At 35.7% G+C, this 21,243-nt stretch overlaps 1 protein-coding gene across 4 annotated transcripts in view; it reads right to left on the bottom strand.

The window, feature by feature from the left end:
- LOC150107798 (kinase suppressor of Ras 1-like) overlaps nucleotides 1-21,243 on the bottom strand; it is a 441,142-nt gene that overhangs the window by 98,250 nt on the left and 321,649 nt on the right. For all 4 annotated transcript variants that reach the window (XM_090391553.1, XM_090391555.1, XM_090391554.1 and 1 more), the window contains exon 16: nucleotides 16,189-16,322. In XM_090391553.1, coding sequence (XP_090247679.1) covers nucleotides 16,189-16,322 — 134 coding nt within the window. The remainder of the gene's footprint in view (nucleotides 1-16,188; nucleotides 16,323-21,243) is intronic.

Below are 21,243 nucleotides of genomic sequence, written 5' to 3'. Positions count from 1 at the left end.
ATAACCAAGATGACAACACTGCCTCCAATTGGTAAAAGTGATCATGTGGTCTTGACTTTGGAGATTGTAAAACATGAGGAATATTCTATTAAGAAAGGGGATTTGTGGAACTACAAGGCAAGTGATTATCACATGCTTAGGAAGAAGATTGAATCTGTATCATGGCATAAAACACTGAAGGGTAAGGATGTTAGTAGTGCATGGGATATAGTTAATGATCATCTAGAGGAAGTAGGTAGGAGTTAGATGGATGATTAATATTATTAAACATGAGCTGCAGAAAAAAATTCTATGGAGGGCATATAAACAGAAAGGTGACCAGCATGGCTAGGAAGGCAAAATCAGATTATGAGAAGAATCCAGCCAAGCAGGCCAAAGGAAATTTCAAAGAATTCTTTCATTACATGGCAAGTAAGAGGAAGAATAACTATGGAAAATTAACCTTAATGAGTGATGATGGTCACGAGGAGAAAGAAGCAGATAAAATAGTTCAGTTACTGAATGACCACTTCGCAAAGATATATCGCCCTAGTGAGGTTACTGCATTAACCTATGTGACAGACTTTAATTTGGGAACAGAGGTGGATGAATTGGAGGTTCTTCTGATATTGCAGAATCTCAATGTAAATACAACTGTGGGATTAGATGGAATACCAGCTCGGGTTTTGTGAGAATGTGCAAGGAAATTGACGATACCTCTGACTAGGCTGTTTAATTTAAGTCTCAGCTCTGGTAGACTTCCAAGGAGCGGAAAAGGAGGTTGCATAAGGAAGGTTCTAAGACTGCAGTAGCAAATTATAGACCAATCAGTAGATTAGAAGTGGTTGTAGAAGTACTGGAAAAATTGGTAAAAAAGAGAATTCAAGAATGGTGTAGATAAAAATACGATACTGTATGAGGGTCAACATGACTTTCTGAAGGGTCAGTCATGCTTTAGTCATTTACTAACTTTTTATAATAGAGTATTGGCCGAGTTGGATAAAGGAAATGGCTACACGATGATTTTGCAAAGGCATTTGACAGAATACCACATGGAACTCTATTATGCAAATTAGCACAAATGGGGATGCATATGACACTGATTAAATGCTTAAGAGGATGGCTGCTGGATATATTTCAAAAGTACATGGAGGGGCAGAATTGAGGCAAAAACAGGTGACTAGTGGTGTGCCGCATGTTTCAGTGCTGGGACCAGGGCCGCCGTTTGTAGGTTGTTCACCACACAAGGGAGGCTAATCAAAGGGGCGGCATTTCGATTGATTACATGTATAATAAAATTTATTTTTATGGCACCATTTAAGGAATCCCAGAATTATATATATACAACATCTGTATGATGTATCTGGCCTGTATTCATTTAGACATAGTATCGCTGTGGTTGCACGTCTGGTATTGTCATTGTGTTATTGTATCTTGCGTGATCTTACGTATGTTTGAATCGACTATTTTACAAGAGAAGCCTGCGAATATAATCTTAAGGGTAAGTGATATTTGTTATATTGTAAAATGCTGTAGCATAGTGCTTGAGAAATTAACGTGTTTAATATTGATTTTAAATACTGTTTTTCAGTTCATTAATTAATTTGTATATAACCGAACCCATGAAAATTATTAAAAATTAATAATTATATTTAAAGTTTAAATACTGAATTGTAGATGTCAGAAAAAGAATATTATAAGAAAATAAAAACTTTGTTGTTGGGTTTTTCTCGACTTTTCAAGGCAAAGTGGAGAGCTTACAGGACGATTTAAATAGGCTGTCAGTATGGGCAAAAGTTAATGGATGTCATTTTAATGTGGAGAAATATTGAGTTATGCATTTTGAGACAAACAGATTACAAGCCATGTATCACATTGATGATACTCTATGTTCACTGGGCATCTACAGATGCTGCATGGTCACTCCGATGCTCGGTGATGTGCCACACCAGGCTTCGCCATCCGTGTAGTCCTGTTGTTTGTTTTTCCGGCGGCCTCAACTCTCTGAAGATCAGTCACTCCAAACACACCATCTATCCATCTCATTGATGGTCTACCCCTTCCTCTTTTCCCAGGAACTTTACCTTCTATTACTGTTCTGAGAAGTCCCCTTCCATCCTTTCTATGTGTCCAAAATATTTTAACTTTCTTCTGTCAATATCCTTAAGCAGTCTTAAAGTTCTACTGATCTTTTCTAACACCCATTCATTTGTACATCTTTCAGTATATGATATCCTCAACAGCCTTCTGTAACACCACATCTCAAAAGCAGATATCAGTTTCTTATCTGACTTCTTTAGGTTCCAAGTTTCACATCCATAAGTCACTGTTGGAAAAACAACTGCATCCAAAATCCTCAACTTTGTTCCCATGGAGATAGATCCATCCTTCCAGATTTTAGACAGGTCTCTGACTGTTGTTTTAGATATTCCTAACCTTTTTCTGACATCTTCTGAACAGCAATTCTTCACATTAATAATGGATTCCAGGTACTCAAACTTGCTGACTTGCTCAATTCTTTCTCCATTAAGGTACACTTGTTTCTCAAGAGCTTCTCTGTTTGTATTTCCTTTGAGAACCATAATCTTTGTCTTGCTAGGATTGAGTTGAAGTCCTCTGTTATTACTGATCTTGTTAACTTTGTCAAGAATTAGTCATAGTTCTTCCATGTCGTTACAAAGGAGTACTATATCATCAGCATACCTCAAATTACTGATCAATCTACCTCCTATCCTAATTCTTGTCCTGAGCTCATCCAATGCTTCATGCATGATGTCCTCTGCATATATACTAAACAAGTGAGGAGAAAATAAATATCCTTGCTTAACTCCTTTTCCAACTTGAAGCCAGTCAGTCAATCCAACACCTGTTCTTATCATGGCTTCTTGCTCCCTATACAAGTTAGCTATCAACCTGATAGTGTGTTGAGGAAAACCCACTCTTTTCATTACTTCCCACAGTTTCACATGCTCAACACTCTCAAAAACTTTAGAGTAGTCTAAGAAACACATTACCAGAGGGAGTCTGAATTCTTTATATTTTTCTATGATCTGTCTAAGGCAAAGGATCTGATCTCTGGTGCCCTTACCTTTCCTAAACTCTGCTTGTTCCTCGGGCATCTCTGCCTCAACTTTGGCTTCAATCCTATTTAACATGATCTTCAATAAAATTTTGCTTGCATGAGATATTAAACTAATAGCTCTATAATTCTTGCACGCCTTCATATCACCTTTCTTATGTAGTGGTATAACAACAGAATTCTTCCAGTCTCTAGGTCATGATCCTGTTTCCCATATCCTTGTAATCAATGTATGAAACACTCTTGTCCCCTGTGGCCTTAATTAACTCTGCTGGGATTTCATCTGCACCTGGGGCCATATTGCTGTTAAGCTGCCTAACTGCTCTTTCAACTACATGCCTAAGTGGAGGAGGTTCCAAATTAAAATTTTCCTGGTGAGAGGGTTCCACATTTTCTTTATCCACTCTGCTGTATAGTTCCTCACAGTATTCTTTCCATCTGTTTTTGATTTCCAACTCTTCTGTTAGTAATGCTCCATTACCGTCTTTGATGACATTTTGAAGGCACTGTACTCCAGGAAATAGATGAAGCTAGAGATTTAGGGATGGTGGTAGACAGAGAGTTAAAGTTTAGAGGACATATTGTTAAAGTTGCTAAGGTAGCCCATAACATTACCAGATATACACCCATATCTGGATTACTGTGCTGAAGTCTGGTCCCCTGGGTTTCTTGGGATGAGGAAGCAGTGGAGAGGATTCAGAGGTGAGTGATCAAGATAGTGAGTGTGCTGTGGAACGTTCCCTATAAAGATAGATTGAAGGTGTGTGGATTGCAGAAGTTGGTTGATGGAGAAAAAGATGGGATATGATAGAAACATTTAAGTTGCTTAAAGGGTTTTAATAGAATAGATAAAGGGGAAATTTTCAGCACTTTGCTAGAGGGAACTGAACAAGAGGTCATTCCTGAAAGTTTAATAAAGGTGTGGTTATTAGGGATGCGAGGACTAGATTTTTTGCTAGGAGAGTTGCGAGTGCTTTGCTGTTAATGGGTTATGATAGACTGTGTGGATAGATTGAGTCTCCTGAAACGAGTCTTTGAACTCCATGGAGGTGCCCGTATTATTATAATAATATTCTTCCCATCCAGCAACTGCCACCATTGCACTGAACCCAGTATACTCATGTGGAAGCAATATTCGATGGTTGGACCAATTTGTATAATGTTAGAAGTTGTTTGGAGTTAAAGTAACACCTTGAGTGAAACCCCCCCCCCCAATTTTTTTGAGGCAGAGGAGGCAATATCTGTAATATGTTTGTGCCAAGAGACATTTGAGGTCACCGTTATCCCAAGAAAATAAATCTCATCATACATATGGATTTGGTTGTTGTCAAAAGTAAGGTTGGAAGAGAATGTTTTTTTTGTGTGTGTCTGTGTTGTATGAGAAATTTGACAGTTGTGTTTTGCTTACACTGAAATTGACAAAATTATAAACCCCACTGATGAATGTTTTGGAGTTCTATATTTAAGGTGGTAGTGGACTCTGGAGATTATGATGATGTAGGCATTGTTGGGTCTGTCAAATGAAAGGGAAGAATGCAATGTGTTGTTGTTAGCAAAACTAGGTATTAGGTTAATAGCCTGCTGGAGCAAGTAATTTAAATATAGAAGGAATAAGGTGGGAGAGAAAACAGAGCCTTGTGTGAACCCTGCATTGGTTGTATATTTAAAAGATAAGGAAATCTCACCATCATCCAAAGTGAGCACCCAGTCAGAAAGCTGGCAATCTGACTGCAGAAGTCAGAAGGAAGATCCAATGATAGAAGTTATGTAAAATCTCTCGTGAAAAATTAAATAAATTAATTTTTTTGAGATTTTACAGAGATTTCCATTTGTATATTTTGTATGAATTTATGTAATAATATGCAGCAATTGTGTGAATGTTAAATTTTGCTATAAAAGTGCACAAAGATAAGCTTAATTAAGTTGTATGTAAAATGAAGGAAAGAGGATTAGCAGAGATTGTAGTGATAACTGTGCATAAACAAACGTTCGCAAGAGCTTGCAAACATAAAAATATGCACCCATGATATAGTGTCTCATACGGAGTCTGCCGATGTGAGGTCACTGTGCCGGTGGGTGATCCCGGCAACAATTATGTGGAATGAGACATATATAGAATCAGACAAGAAATTTAAAAGGGCTGAGAGGGCTCTCAAAAATATAGAGAATAGAGGATTTAGAAGACTCTCACTGGTCATTCTATCGCTCTCCTTCCTGAGTTTTGGAGGTTTCTGGCACCGGTCCCTTTCAATGGATGGAGTTCTGGTGGTGAAGGCAAGGCCGTATCCTGATGAAACTCCAGCCAGATTGCAACAACATGCTCGGAGCATACAGCTATCCGTGGGCACAGCAGAAGACATCGGCAGTTCATTTCCTATTTCTGATGGAGAAATCTACCTAAATTTCCCGGCAACTACAAGAGTGAAAAAACACCATATTGTCCAGTCAACAGTAGTATTCCAGGAAAAGGTCGCAAGGTTAAGCAAACCCAGCTGAAGAATTGTTCATGTTAACTGGACTGTATCTGTAAAGGCTACTATAAAATCTTGTATAGAAGGATTTTAGAATAAAATTTCTTCTATACCGATTTTACTTGGGAAATAAAATTAATTTTATATACTTGTAATTTGATTAACACTTAACTCAATTTCTCAGTAATAAACCTGAAAAAAAAATGTTAGAATAAATTGTAATAAGAAATTGTACAGATAAAGAATTAACTCAGACTGGATTAGCATGTAAGACCTGAGGTGATCACAACTCGCGAAGTACGGGAGTTTCCAGACTTGACTCAGCGACTGCCGAGTGGGTGAGAAGACCACTTCAAGAAAATCTGGGCGATTAAATCTGTAAGAGTTCCAAGGTCGGGAGAAGAGAATAAAAGGGGGATGAATCGAAGGAAAAAATGCTTTTCAGTGCAAGGGCTTTCAGTGCTAAGCTTTTTTTTCATCGCGAGCCTTTCAGAGGCTAGGCTTTCCAGTTCTGGTTTTCCTTCCCTGCTATGAGGAGTTTCCAGTGTGTCCTGCTGTTCCAAGGACGGCAATCCACGTCTCGTCAACCGAAGTCCGACGATGATGGAAGGCTTGTAAAACAGTGCCGATCAACTCCAGAGTTCCACTGCTAAATTCCTTGGCGATCTCTGATTGCGAAGTATCATCAATGTTGTAAAAAGTGCCAGTGTGTGAATTTTACCAGAACGTAGAAGGTGTCAGCAATCTCTAGGATCTTGTGTAATGATTTTCAAGTAAGACTTTTGTATAGGACTTTCCTAGATGTGAAATTAATGGCAAAGATTCTGAAATTTTTTGGTTGTTAGCATAAAGAACAGTAGAAAGGAAAGAAAGCTGATTCGTGGAAAATAATTGTGAAGTAGTATGCAGAGTTATAAGGAATTAGATAACGTTATTTAATGAAGAGGGAATAGTATGTGAAAGTTCTGTTAAGGCTATATATATCATATATAGTCTGAGTTAAATTAATATAAAGTATGTGCAAGTCTGCTCCTGTGTCTGAATTATCTATGTGTGTAATTGATTGTAATTAATTAATGAGTGTAATTAATTGCAGTAGTCATTGAGCATTAAGCGAGAAATGTTAAGTAATCTAGTAGAGAACCAGATACATGAATTTTATATTTTTTCCATGTCAATTTTGATTAGAGAATTTGAGTTGGATTAATTTAGTAAGTGTAGTGTAAATTTTTTTGTACTCTGATTTAGCATGAATCAATTGTTTTGTTTGTCAAATAACTTCCCTGATTCTGCCTGACTAATGCACTTCTCATAAAAAGACAGAACCTGTGTGACCTTAAGAGTAATAGTAGCCATGACTGACAAATAGTAGATTTTAGTGCTGTTTGACTTAGAGATACATTTTAGAGATATTTCCGTGTTGTGCTGGGTTCTTTTCTTAATGTATGGGAAAGATATACAATTCTTCAATGCAATCTCTGATGGCACAGTCATAAATACAAATAAATTTTCAGAGATCAAAGTGAGAAAAAGCCAGCCATTTAGACAAAGGAATTGGCTCCAGCCCGAGGCAATTTCTAAATTCTAAAATACGAACGTGAAGTAGCATAGTCATGACCTTGAGGGGGAGAATTAAATTGTTAGACTGAAGGGATTAAAAGATAATAGACTATTTCAAACAAGAAGATTACATAACGAGATTATACAACTCAGCGTTACGACTTAAGTTAAGTATAATAAATAAGTAAAATAAGAAGAGAAGAAATATTGAATATACAAGTACAAAAATTTTAAAGTACACTTTACAATGGTGCAGTCAACAGGATCCACATAAATTAATTAGTTATATTGCGGATTATATGAGTAAGTTTTGGGAAACGAATCAGGCAGTTACGAAAAAAATTTTTTTTTTGTTACTTTGAGAATTAAGTTTTAGTATGGAGAGTGAAATTACAAGTATAAATCAAACTAATAGTACAACTATGGACAACATAAAATTCTTTCGAACCATAAATCCCCAACCTGTCATTCCGCAATTTACTGGGGAAGAAAATGATAACGTCTCAGCTTTTTTTAGCTTCGTTGAAGAGCTGAGAAAAGTTGGAAGGTGGTCAGACTTCCAACTACTTATCTTGCACAGGAGCCAACTGGTAAGAAAGGTCAAAAGTTTCTTGTATTCATCCCCAATATTGAAGGATATTTTAGAATACACAAAGTTTAGAGTAAGAAGTCTAAGTCCAAATATCTGGAAATTACAGAGATGTGCTCAGGAGAAAAAGGAGAATGTGACTGAGTATTATAAGTTACTGACAATTGCCAACAGTCTAAGTGTTCCAATAGAGGATAAACCTCACCTTGACTGGGCAGTGTTTCATCAATTTAGGTTAGGGGTCAAAGGACTGCCTATAAAAAGAAAAGGGAATCTTGAGGAATGTTTCCTTGCTGTAAAAGAAAAAGAAGAGAGGCTTGGAGACATTAGTCCCGCTTCTACTAGCAGTCACATTAATGTTATCAAAAAGGTTAATGACTCCTCTTGCAAAAGTAAGAGTGAAAAGGGCACAAGTAAGGGAAAGACTAATAAGGATCAAAATGAAAGAGAGGGAGAAAGATCAGTCAACATCAATCGAGTGACTGACAAAGAATAAACATCCAGAAAGAAGTAGGACCTACAAACATGGAGGAACTACGTGCAATAGTAAGACAGGAGGTAGAAAGGCTACAACAGCCCATGATGGACTGACTTGATGGGCTGTTATACAGCAGTTGGCAGCAATGACCTCTGAATTAACTCTACCTAAAACAGAGAGGAATAATGAGGTAAAAGACAGAAGGGAGCCCCACATGCTTTGTTTGCAATAAATATGGGCACATGGCTCGCAACTGTTTTAGAAACAAAAGACCCTCCAACGGAAATGTCAGATATGAGTCGAATCTTGTGCACACCCACATAATTATGCAAATAAACCATGGAAGAGAGAGCACAAGAATCGTGAACTCCAAAGGAAGTCTAATATGATCATAAAAGGAAAGGTACAAGGATCGCCTTGTGACATATTACTTGTTACTGGTTCCCAGGCCTCTGTCATAACAGGAGATTGTTTTCAAGGAATAAATCCCATATGGTGAGGTATTGCTAAACCGAAGAGACCGATCAGATTATCGGGACTTTCAACAACTGAGTTTTATGCAACCAAGAAAGTTAGAGTTAAAATATACTTAACGGAGTTTAATTTGGGTGTTTGGCAAAAATTGTTGGTCCTATCTAGGACATCTCGCACGAGCATGCAGATTATTTTAGGAATTAACTTTCTGGAGAGGTACAAGTTCTCTAGCGACTTTTCCAGAAATGAAATGTTCCTAATGGGAAATAAACGGTCAGGAAAAGGGAACCATAATTTTAGAGAAAGAGTTGAGAAATCACGTAAAGAGAGAATGCAAAATGAAAATAAAGTCAGGCCGACTGAACTGACTGAAAGAGGTAATGAAGACTATCGAAATTACAATACTGATTCTTCAATAGCTTCAGCATCTGAAAGGAACAGTCGATCTGAGACCTACCACATATCAAGCGTAAAATTAGTAAATGATCAAGGCTAAATGGAAGAAAAATTAGGGGAGGGTCATCACAAAAGGTAATAGAAATAAACCATTGAGAAACCTAAAAGATACAGAAGTTCCTATGACAAATCAAAGTGGAACAGGCACAGAAAACATGAGATGGAAATTCAATTCCAGCGGCAGTTTAATTATGCCAACTTCCTCTGTTTTCGTTTCATGATTAGAAAGACAATAAGTGGATTGTTAGGTTGGAATTTAGCTATTGCTACAAAGGCTGCATGTTTACTAACTGATTGTGCAAATTATATGAGAGTTTAATGGAGAATTAATTAGGTTCAAAACTTTAAAAGATAGCAAGGAAAATAGGTATAATAATAAGAAGCGCACATAGTGAAAAGAGGTACAATTTAGAGCCAAGAGAAAAATTTAAAGGGTATATTTTTAACAAGTTTGTAGTCAGGACTTCTCCAGAAAATATGAAGGCATGAGGTTTTAAAAAATTGTATTGAGAAAATTTTTTTTTAGGGAGAGTAAGCCTATGTAAAATCTTGTATAGAAGGATTTTAGAATAAAATTTCTTCTGTACCAATTTTACTTGGGAAATAAAATATTTTATATACTTGTAATTTGATTAATACTTAACTCAATTTCTCTGTAATAAACCTGAAAAAAAAAAGTTAGAATAAATTGTAATAAATTGTACAGACAAAAAATTAACTCAGACTGGATTAGCATGTAAGACCTGAGGCGATCGCAACTCGCGAAGGACAGGGGTTTCCCGACTTAACTCAGCAATCGAACCGGTAGGTGGCTCAAGAAAATCTGGGCGATTAAATCTGTAAGAGTTCCAAGGTCGGGAGAAGAGAATAAAAGGGGGACGAATCAAAGGAAAAAATGCTTTTCGGTGCAAGGGCTTTCATCAGTGCTAGGCTTTCTTTCGTCGTGAGCCTTTCAGAGGCTAGGCTTTCCAGTTCCGGTTTTCCTTTCTTGCTACGAGGAGTTTCCAGTGTGTCCTGCTGTTCCAAGGATAGCAATCCACGTCTTGCCAGCCAAAGCCCGATGATGATGGGAGACTCACAATAGCAGTGGTGATCAACTCCAGAGTCCCACTGCTAAATTCCTTGACGATCTCTGCTGTGTGAAGTGTCATCCATGTCGTAAAAAGTGTCGGAGTGTGAATTTTACTGGAAGGTAGAAGAAGGTGTCAACGAGCTCTAGGATCTTATGTAATGAACTGGATGACAGAGTAACAAGTAAGACTTTTATATAGGACTTTCCTAGATGTGAAATTAATGGCAAAGATTACTGAAATTTTTTGGTTGTTAGCATAAAGAACAGTAATAAGGACGGAAAGCCGATTTGTTGAAAATAATTGTGAAGTAGTATGCAGAGTTATAAGGAATTAGATAATGGTATATAATGAAGAGGGAATAGTATGTGAAAGTTCTGTTATGGCTAATATCATATATAGTCTGAGTTAAATTAATATAAAGTATGTGCAAGTCTGCTCCTGTGTCTGAATTATCTGCGAGAGTAATTAATTGCTCTCGCAGATAGACTAATAACAAAGGTCATTCACTAGCAGTGGGAACATAAGATAATAAGGGATTATTAGAGAGGTCTATCTTAAGCAGATTACAGTTATGACTGAGTAAAGTAGAAGTAAGTTAGGCCTAAGGTGCACATGTAAAACAATAACAAAAGCATGCTTGATAGAAATACAAAGTTGATAATAGACGTACAACATTAGAATGACGCATTCGACATCAATTAATAATTAAATTATAAACCAATATTATACTTTAAGAGTTTACTTAATAGGCCTTTGTGCTAGACCTGGTCAAAAGCCTTGGAGATATCAAGGGCAACCACTTGGAACTTGCCAAACGTTTCCATGATATTTGTCCATTTGTGTGACAATGTGTAGATCACCTATTGACTTACAGTGATGGAAACCATATACTGCTGGTCATTTATTAGCTTAGTCTTCAAGATATCATACAGTTGAGTGTTGATAGCTGGCTGTTTCCATTACTCTGGAAAGAACTGAAAAGAAATTTAATTTCTTTTCAGTTCTTTCCAAAGTTTTTCCAAAGTAATGGAAAGATATTCTTTCCATTACTTTGGAAAGAGTAAGAGAAACTGTGAATGTTGGAAAACTGGAAAGAGTAAGAGAATAAGATTTTAATAAATTTAGTTTAATCCTTTATCCAAGTGTGAGCAAACAAAGTTGGTGTTGTACCACCTTACCCCAGTCCTGAAGATACTTTCAGGCGCAAACTTTGTTTGCTCACACTTGGATAAAGGATTAAACTAAATTTATTATACTCTAACCAAGTGAAAATTAAACTTTCAACATTAAGAGAATAAGATTAATCACCTTTTTAGGAATAGTGTGAATATGGGTTAATTTCCATTCTGCAGGGCTGAATAAAAGAATATAAAAAGATGATACAGAATGAGGGTCAACTCTGGAACACAGACCTTGAGGACAATCAGAGGAATGCTATCAGGGCTAGGAAACATTTTGGTATCCAATTTGAGTAAAATTCTCCTGATCTCTTTTTTTGGCAAAAGGAGACACTGAGCATTGAGTATAGTGTGTGTAGGATGGTTGGGGGAACATTTACTAAAATCAACAGTACAAGAATTGGAGGAGAAGTAGGAAGCTCGGAGTTTTTCTATAGGTGATAACACCACAGTAGTGGGAGCAGTGTTGGGCAGAAGTTGCGACCAATGGCTTTGGCTAGAGACCAGAATGCATGGCTGCCATTTGGACAGTATGCAAGTTTCCTGCTTTCAACTCTCTCTCAAGACATCAGAATGTCAAGTTTATGATATGTTGATGTTTTCTTGCAATTATTCAGGGCTTTAGTATAAATGGCATAGGTGGATAGAGTATTGGATGCAAGTCAGTTATGGTATGCTAAATTCTTCTCTTGTACAACTGGCACACGTGTTGAAGAACCAAAGCTTAGTTAGGGGAATTAGGTTGGAACATTGAATAAATGTTTCCATCCTGATAAGAATTATTTTAGTGATAGGTTCAGCACATAGGTTGGGATCAGACAGCTGGAAGCAACAATTCATCCAAGGAAATGAGACATAGTAGTTAAGTAGATAATTCCACATGGATTTCTTGTAATGCCATATGATGTACATGATTGTGTGTGCGTTGTTTCATAGGAGATGAGATTAGCAAGCATGAGATTTTAGCCTGATCTACCTACAAGACAGACTACATTCATCGTGTACTTTGGGTCACTAGTGAAGAAGAGGTCCAAAGTATATGGAAGAGTGGTTGGGGTTGTCTGGTATTCTGGTAGTCACGTATATTATTTGTGTAAGGTCGTGTGATGGCAAATAACTCAGCCTCTCTACTTATTTGATCTATGCAATTGGAGCAGGAGAGCCTGCTGATGTTGTAAACATTAAAGTATCCAAGGAAAATGATCTTAATATTAGGAAACTTGGAATGAAGAAGATGAACTTTTAAGGAAAGGACACTGAAAAGTTCAGAATGGTGTCATTAGATGCAAGCCAGTTATGGAGATGCAAATGAATTTGATAGAATGAGTCCAGAGATTTTCAGCCAAAGAAGGTCAAAATCAGGAGATTCCAGGTTGGACACTCTTTGACACAGAATGTTGAAGTGAACATATTCACAAACCCCACTTTTGGGGTGAAAGGAGTCAAAGAGTGTGTAACTGAGAAAGCTAAGGTGAGTAGTGCCTGTGAGAGCAGAAATTGTATTTCTGTCAGGAAAAGTGGAGGTTTTGCAGCTGGAGGTGGAAATGGACATCATTAATATTTGAACGGAGGCCACATGTATGCCACTGTAATAAACTTTTCGATATGTAAATATTTCGTCTTATGTATATTAGACATAATCAGTATAATTAACAACCATAGGAACTAAATTAAAAAAAAAAAAACATTAGTGCATGCTTAAATTGGTATCCCTCTAAGAATACAGTAGCATGTTTAAGGATTAAACTTATTGGGCTGTAATTAAAATATAACAGATAAATTTATTTTATACAATTTCCTAGACTTATGGAATAGTGAGACAGTCATTTCGATTAAGATTGGGTTTCGATTAATCCTATTTTTTCCCCCTTTTGTTATATTCCTCTTACTTCATGATTGCATTACTCTCATCAGCTTTTGTTATCATGATTATTTTATTCTTGTATAATTTTTTAAGGCAGCTATTTCTTTCAGTTCTGAAAATGCTACTTGAAGACCCAGTAAAATGTAAGGTCAGTTATTAAATACTTTTATATGATGGTTTTTTTATTTATGCTGAATATAATATGAAAAAAAGAGACAAATAACACCTAAGCTTCTCTAAAAAGTTGCTTCAACTTGATTCACCAAATTATGATAGTGATGGAAATGATGTTCAGGATGGCCTGACATTAGTTTCATCAGCATTCAGATCTTCAAACTTTAGTTAAGTATTATAATTGATTATGTAAAGAAGAAGAATATCTACAATTCCCTTTTAAGCATGCATAAGTTTTCAGGTGTCTTTTTTTTTGGGAGGGGGAAGAAGGAAAAAATTCAGTTTCCACGATATAAAAAGAAAAACTGTAACTTATCTTTGGCTTAAAATACACTCAGGTGTCTTTTTCTGCATATCTTTTTTTTTATGCGGTTTTGAAGTTATGAGGTACATAACTTCAAAACTTATGTACTATTGTACATAATGAACAGAGTTTTGCAGCACATTCTGGTGTAACATGCAAGCAGTGAGTGTCCGTGAAGTTTAATTTTGCATGTGAGTAAGTGTTTGTCTTTTCATTATCATAAGTCTAAATTTAGCTAATTTTTATTTTAAAGATATAATTTGGCCCATGTAGTACTATCATATCCTGTACACGTCAGAAAATTGATGATGATGATGATGATGATGATAATTTGACCCAATAGAGGAAAAAAAGCACCAAAGAAAAGCAATTTCTTTGGAAATGAAAATTGCAATTTTAGATTGCTTAGCAAAAGGAGAAGGATCTATGGAGATTGGTAAATATTTTAATTTAGGCTAATCTACTATAAGAGCATTTAAAAAGAATGAAGTAGCAATAAGAAAATCTGTCATTTTTGGCACAAAACTAAGTGCCAAATTATCATCGTTCTCAAGAGATGTTTTATTAAAAAAAAATGGAAAGAGCGCTCGTAATTTGAATTGGTTTTTAAAAGGAATGCACTTCACAACGTGAAGATTAGGTTGCAAAGCAGATGAAGCAGCAGCCAAAAATTTTCAAGTTAGCCAAAATAAATTATTGAAGATGGTGGATATTGTCCCGATCAAGTGTTTAACGCTAATGAAACAGGATTGTTGTGGAAGAAAATGCCTAGTCGAACTTACATTGCAAAGTCTGAGAAAAAAGCGAGTGAGTTTAAAACAAGCAAAGATCGAGTAACGTTGTTACTTTGTAGCAATGCATCAGGGAATCGAATGTTGACTAAAACAGCTGCTGGTACATTGGATGGCTAACAACTGCTGTATTTACTAAATGGTTCAATAATTGCTTCGTACCAGAAGTGGAAACATATATGAAGCAAAAAGCTCTCGATTTTAGTTTTATTAATTGTTGACAATGCACCAAGGTATCTGCATTTAGAACATCCAAATGTGCAAGTAGTGTTTTTTTTCTACCCAATACAACAAGCATTATTCAGCCATTAGATCAAGGCATAATTGCTACTTTTAAAAAATATTACGTTAAGTCCACTTTTCAATTTATATTGGATAAACTAGAAAAGGAATCATTAACAGTAACTGACATTTGAAAAAAAATTTCTATTTTGGACTGCTATCACCAAAATAAAACCACAAACTTTAAATGCCTGCTGGACAGCAGCTTGGCCTGGATGTGTTGCAAACAGTGCAACCATTCAAACATCTACATTATCAGCTGAAATCATTACTTTGGCACATGAAATTGGCGAGAAGGTTTTCATACATTTAGCCAAAATGATGTAGACGAATTGCTTGTGGATAATGCCCTAAGTGATGATAATATTACTGGATATCGATTAACTTTAGATATCGTCGAAGATCCAGAAAACGATAGTGAAGCGGAAGAAAAACCTGTCCCGCTCATTGCAAATATAATTCGAGAAGGTCTTGAACTGTGCAATAAATTGGAAAATCATTTTCTTGTTAATGACAGAAATTCTGAACGAGCCTTTAAATTCCAAACGTGAGCTGAAGAACTGTATATCTGGATATCGCGAGCTGTATAAAAAATTAGTAAAATCATCATCGCAAAGTTTAATCATCACTGATTACATTGTCAGAAGAAAAAAATCAGCACAGAATGAGGGTGAAGCTAATTCTGTTTGTGAAGAACCATTGCCTTTACCATACAGATCTGATGCGCTGACTATCTCTTCTGGTGATGAAAGTTATTTTGCACTAGTTCGCAAACATTGCCGAATATTGTCTAATAGCAATGAGAATTCTGATGAAAAAATGTAAAAAATATTTCTACTTTTCAATAAAATTAAATGAATAAAGCTTTAAAACAAACTTAGGCATTCTCATTTTCTTGAATTTTTGTTATGCGATTTTAGATTTATTTTAATTCATTGCTTCGGTTTTATGCAGTTTTAGAAAATTATGGAACGTATCCCTAATATTTCAACGTAAGTTAGGTCTTTTTTGTGTGATTTTTTATATGTGGCTTTCTGTGGAACATATCTACCACATAAAAAGAGACCTGACTGTACCTTTATAATTCTTCCTTGCTCCTATACGTGGGACTATAATCTGTCTTTCCAATTAAAGAAAATGAAATTCTTTTGATTGGCATATGAGGGCATTTCTACCTATTATATTAGAAATTAAATATAATCCCCTCAGACTGTGAATGGATCAAAATAAAAACCAAGAACAACAGAAATGACAGAAGAAAGTTAACAGAAAGCTAGTAATGATAGGAATCTTCACAGCATTGCTCTTTAGAAGAAAAATTTGAGGTAATGATAACTAAAATCAATGTGCACTGTTTAAAATATAATTTATTAATATATATATATATATATATATATATATACACATATATTTGAAACCAAGTTGCTACTTTTTACCTGTTTCCATGGCATAATTTGGTGACAGAAAATAATCCAAAGTCAGTAATAACAATTTTTCCATTTTCATAAAATATGTTTTTGGTTTTTAAATCTTTATGAATGATATCCCTTGCATGTAAATAACCCATTCCCTGTAAAAAACGAAAATAAAAGTATCACATATCTAATAATAATAACAATAAAAACACTTGTATTTTAATTGAATGATTTGTGTTGAGTAATATGAAGCAAATGCATTAAAATTTTTTTCTATTCAAGAAGGCTCTTAATAGTAAAAACCTGATGTAATAAAACACTGGCTATTCAGATGATTTTATAGATACCACATTTATATAGTGGTATCCAAAATATAAGGATGAACACTATTTCTGAAGACTACAAGTACAAATTCAGATACATCATCAGCTTGTGGCAATTTGCATAACTGAAGATTTTGATTAGAAAGCAGGTACAGATTAAAATTTTTGAATCACATGTAAAGGGGTCATGTGGTAGCATTAAACAGGATAAAAGGCAAAAGGTTATACTATGCAAATTGTGTTTGAAGAAAGCTCTTTTCATGAAGGAATAAAGTTGAAAACTTGGGTGTCTTGTAATGTCTCAAAGACATCACTAGATGATTTTAAGTGGGGAAAAATTATTGGAAAGGTTGAAGAAGGCCACAGAATTACTGATATGGCAAGAGTTTGGAATCCCACATATCATTGTATCTAGGCTCTGGGCAATCTTTCAAACTAATGGAATGTGTTCCAGACATTTGCTAAGCAGTTGCCCTAGCTCTACCATGGAACATAAACACAGATTTTTGGTTATAACAGCAAAACATAATCGATGACACCTGCAGCAGGTAAACTCTATTCAAGTACAGGTACTTGATATCTTGGCAAACTGTTGCAAGACATTCATGACAAGTAGACCTATATGTCTAAAGTCTTGTAGTCTGCATTCCTTTATCCACATGTCATCATAGAGCATATTTTCAATGGTTTTGAATCCATAAAAATCAGACAAGACACCAATGGACTAATGTACTCTTTCCGATGAGAGTCATTTTAGTCTTTCCACTGATTCTAGATGACACTTGATCTGGTGTGAAAGTGGTACTGCTTACTATTGTGAGAATGTTCTTGAAAGGGATACGTATAGCGGTGCTGGGGTCATGGTGTTTGGAGGCATTATGCTTAATCGATGCACTGGGCTACAGGTGCTGGATAAAGGAACTATGACTGATGAACAATATGGTAGTGAAGTTTTTTAAACATCAACACTGAACCGTTCCGTGGTGCTGTAGGCAAAGAATTCATTTTTGCGGATGACAGTGCCAGATTAATATCCTCAGTCTCCGGAGATACCCCCGGAGACTGAGGATATTAATCAAATCAAGTGACCAACACGCTCCCTAGATCTCAACCCCTCATAGAGCTCATTTGGGATGCAATAGGAGATGCATTGCTGCTCTAAATTCCTCTCCAGAAAACAAACAAGGCCTTATCCTTACTCCGAAGGAGGAGTGGGCCAGTTTGCTTCAAAAACTCTGGAATCACTTGGTGCTAAGCATGGTACAATGTGAGAGTTGTATCACAGTTTGGGGTGGACATATTTAATACTGAAATGTCTCTCTGCATAGTTTTCTGTAAGCACTGTAAATTAATTCCTTAACTATGTCCTTAGGAAATGTGTACCTTTTATTAAAAACACTGAAATTAATTTGTACAAAATTTATAACACACCTTTTCTGTAATATAATTTATTAGTATGCTGGCAATAAATTTATGTCTGCATTTGGCTGTAGTTGATAAAATTTTTTCATACAGATAAAAATATAGTTTGCCCTTAGCTTTTGGACACCAGTGTATATAATGGTGATGCATAGAAAATAAAGATAGAACTCTTATCACAATTATGCTTATATTTATTTATTTATGTAAAATTATAACAATGATTCATAACAAAAAACCTTGTTAAAACAGTCATCATAATATAAATAACTGGTATATAGGCATAATTAATAAAAGTACTGTCATTTTTTATATGCATCACATTATATATAAATATACACAAAAGCACTAGAGTGGTTACTATCCTTCCAATAACAGGGATAGCAGACAGCATAGTCAAAAGGAAAAGTTCTGGAAGATGGAGTTAGAACTGTCAGGTTATTCATTTACAGTGAAAAGGGAAACATTTCTTGAGTGTTCCATGTATGATTTATGTAAATGTATTTGAGAAGAGGTTGAGAAAAACTGGAAGAGAAATTTGAAGAACCTGGGTGTAGGGCAAATAGAGATTTTCAGGAGATCAAATTTTCATTTAAAGAAAAAACATTTCAGAAATCATGGGATAACAAGGAGAATCTGTGATGGTATAAATTGTAAAGAATAAAGCTCTTCAAAGCAAAGCAATACACATACACTCACGCACCTTATACTTCAGTTTAAATGCCAAGAAATTATATTCTTGGTTTAATCCTTTATCCAAGTATAAGCAAACAAAGTTTGCACCTGAAGTAACTTCAGGATTGGGCAACTCATATATAGAGGCTAATGACTTCACATCACTTGCCTTAGTACCCTTCCCATAATGCAAAGAACATATCCTTTTGGACATGTAGAATGCTATGCATTATGGTTAGGATCATTACCTCAGACTGGTTTCAACCTTTATTGAGGTCTCATCAGTGGGAGCCAGACCCTTAATTGATACCAAGGTTGAAGTAATACAGAAGTCACATTTCCATACACAAGTGGCCACCTTTGGCTACTTGTGTATGGAAATGTGTAGCTCATCCCTGATTACCCTGCCTATCTCTGCATCATAAGCAAATAGCTGTATGTCTCATGTCAAATTTTTCCCAGCATTAATGCACAGACTGAATAATAATGACCCAAGGGCTGATCCTTGTGGTATGCCACTGGTCACTTTGTACCTTGCAGATGCAAATCTTCCATATACCACTTTTTTGTTAGCTGAAATGTCCGTTAAGTAGTCATTCCTTTATCCATGCCAATATTTTATAATCCAGTTGCAACAGTCCTCTATGCTGTATTCCTTCAAAGGCCTTAACAAAGTCCAAAAGTATCATGGTATAACCATTCCCTTGTCTAACTCGATGACAATATTATTATAAAATCTGAGCGAGTTGTTGAAAAATGACCTTCCCTTAGTAAATCCATGCTGTTCATTGCAAAGTGTAGATTCTCTGTCAGCCCATTTCTTTATGTGATCTCTTGCCAACTTTTCCAAAATATTCACTTCAGTTCTAGAAATACTGACAAGTTGATGGCTAGACACATCAGTTTTTGCACAACCCTTGTGCAATGGGATTATCATACATCTTTCCACTCCCGTGGAATCTTTCTTGTTCAAATACTCAACTTTTATAGCTTGGTAAAAGGAACAGCCAATTCAGTTAAACACTCTATTTGCATACGTGGAGATATCAATCTCTATTGTCAAGTTCTTATTTAGCTATTTTTAAGATGTATCTTGGATACAGGAGATAGTGATGCTTTACTCTTGTGTATGTGGAGAAGGAGCGCATGCAGTATTTTATCTAATTGATGGAAGTTTTTTCACTTAGCTATGTTACCAATTATATATTTGGTTTAATCCTTTACCCAAGTGTGAGCAAACAAAGTTTGCACCTGAAGTATTTACAGGACTGGGGCAATTCGTGGTAAAGGTGGAATAAGTTCCGATCACTTGCCTTAGTATCTCCCATAATGCAAAGCACATCTCCTTGCAGACATGTATAATGCTATGCATTAAGGGAAGGGCCACTACCCAGACCAGTTTCGCCCTTTATTGAGGTCTCATCAATAGGAGCCAGACCCAGAGGTGGTGATACTAAGGTGGAAGTAATGCAGAAGTCATATCACCATATATAGTTGCCAAAAGGTGTCAACACCTTATTATTAAAATTCTCTGGATTAGAGATAGTTGATGGAAGTATTTTCACTTGGCTATGTTACCAATTATATATTTGGTTTAATCCTTTATTGAAGTGTAAACCGGTCTGGGTAGTGGCCCTTCCCTTAATGCATAGCATTATACATGTCTGCAATGAGATGTGGAGATTTGGAGATACTAAGGCAAGTGCAAGTGATCAGAATTTATTCCACCTTTACCACCAGTTGCCCCAGTCCTGAATATACTTCAGGTGCAAACTTTGTTTGCTTACACTTGGATAAAGAATTAAAACCAAATATATAATTGGTAACATAGCCAGGTGAAAAAACTTCCATCAACTATCTCTAATCCAGAGAGTTTTAATAACAAGGTATTGACACCATTTGTCAACTGGTATATGATATGACTTCTGCATTAATTCCACCTTAGTATCATTATCTCTGGGTGTGGCTCCCACTGATGAGACCTCAATAAAGATCGAAACCGGTCTGGATAGTGGTCCTTCCTTTAATGCATAGCATTATATATGTCCGCAAACATGAGTGCTTTGTATTATGGGATACACAGGCAAGTGATCAAAACTTATTCCACCTTTATGACTTGCCCCAGTCCTGAAAATACATCAAGCGCAAACTTTATTTGCTTACATTTGGATAAAGGATTAAACCAAATATATAATTAGTATTTTATTTAGTTTATAGAAATTTATAGAATTTCTATAAACTAAATAAATTTCAACTGTTATTTTATATGGATCTATATGGAGGAATTATGAAGGAAAGTGGTATTAAATCTGATATCAAAATTGGTAATGTTAATCTTAGCTCTTTACTTTATGCAGATGATGTTATAAATATCATCTGAATAAATCCAGTACAAGTCTGCAAGATTCCTTGACTAAATTGAATAATTGTTGTTATAAATTTGATATGAAAATAGGCAGAAACATTGAAAACATCAGCTCTATCCTGAATGGTGAACCTATACAACAAGTAAAACATTTCACTTATTTAAGCACAATTTTTAGTTGAAATGGCAAATTAAATATGGAAACAGACAACAGAAGTAGTGAAGTTGGTATGGTAGGAAGTGCTGAATAAATTTATATGAAATAAGAGAAATTAGTCAAAACACTAAATTAGC

This window comes from Typopeltis vanoorti, chromosome 4 (genome assembly GCF_054136105.1).
Source record: "Typopeltis vanoorti isolate ZY-2024b chromosome 4, IOZ_Tvanoo_1.0, whole genome shotgun sequence".
Taxonomy (NCBI): domain Eukaryota; kingdom Metazoa; phylum Arthropoda; class Arachnida; order Uropygi; family Thelyphonidae; genus Typopeltis; species Typopeltis vanoorti.
The sequence above is the reverse complement of the archived record's forward strand: the minus strand, read 5'-3'. Positions and strand labels throughout refer to the sequence as shown.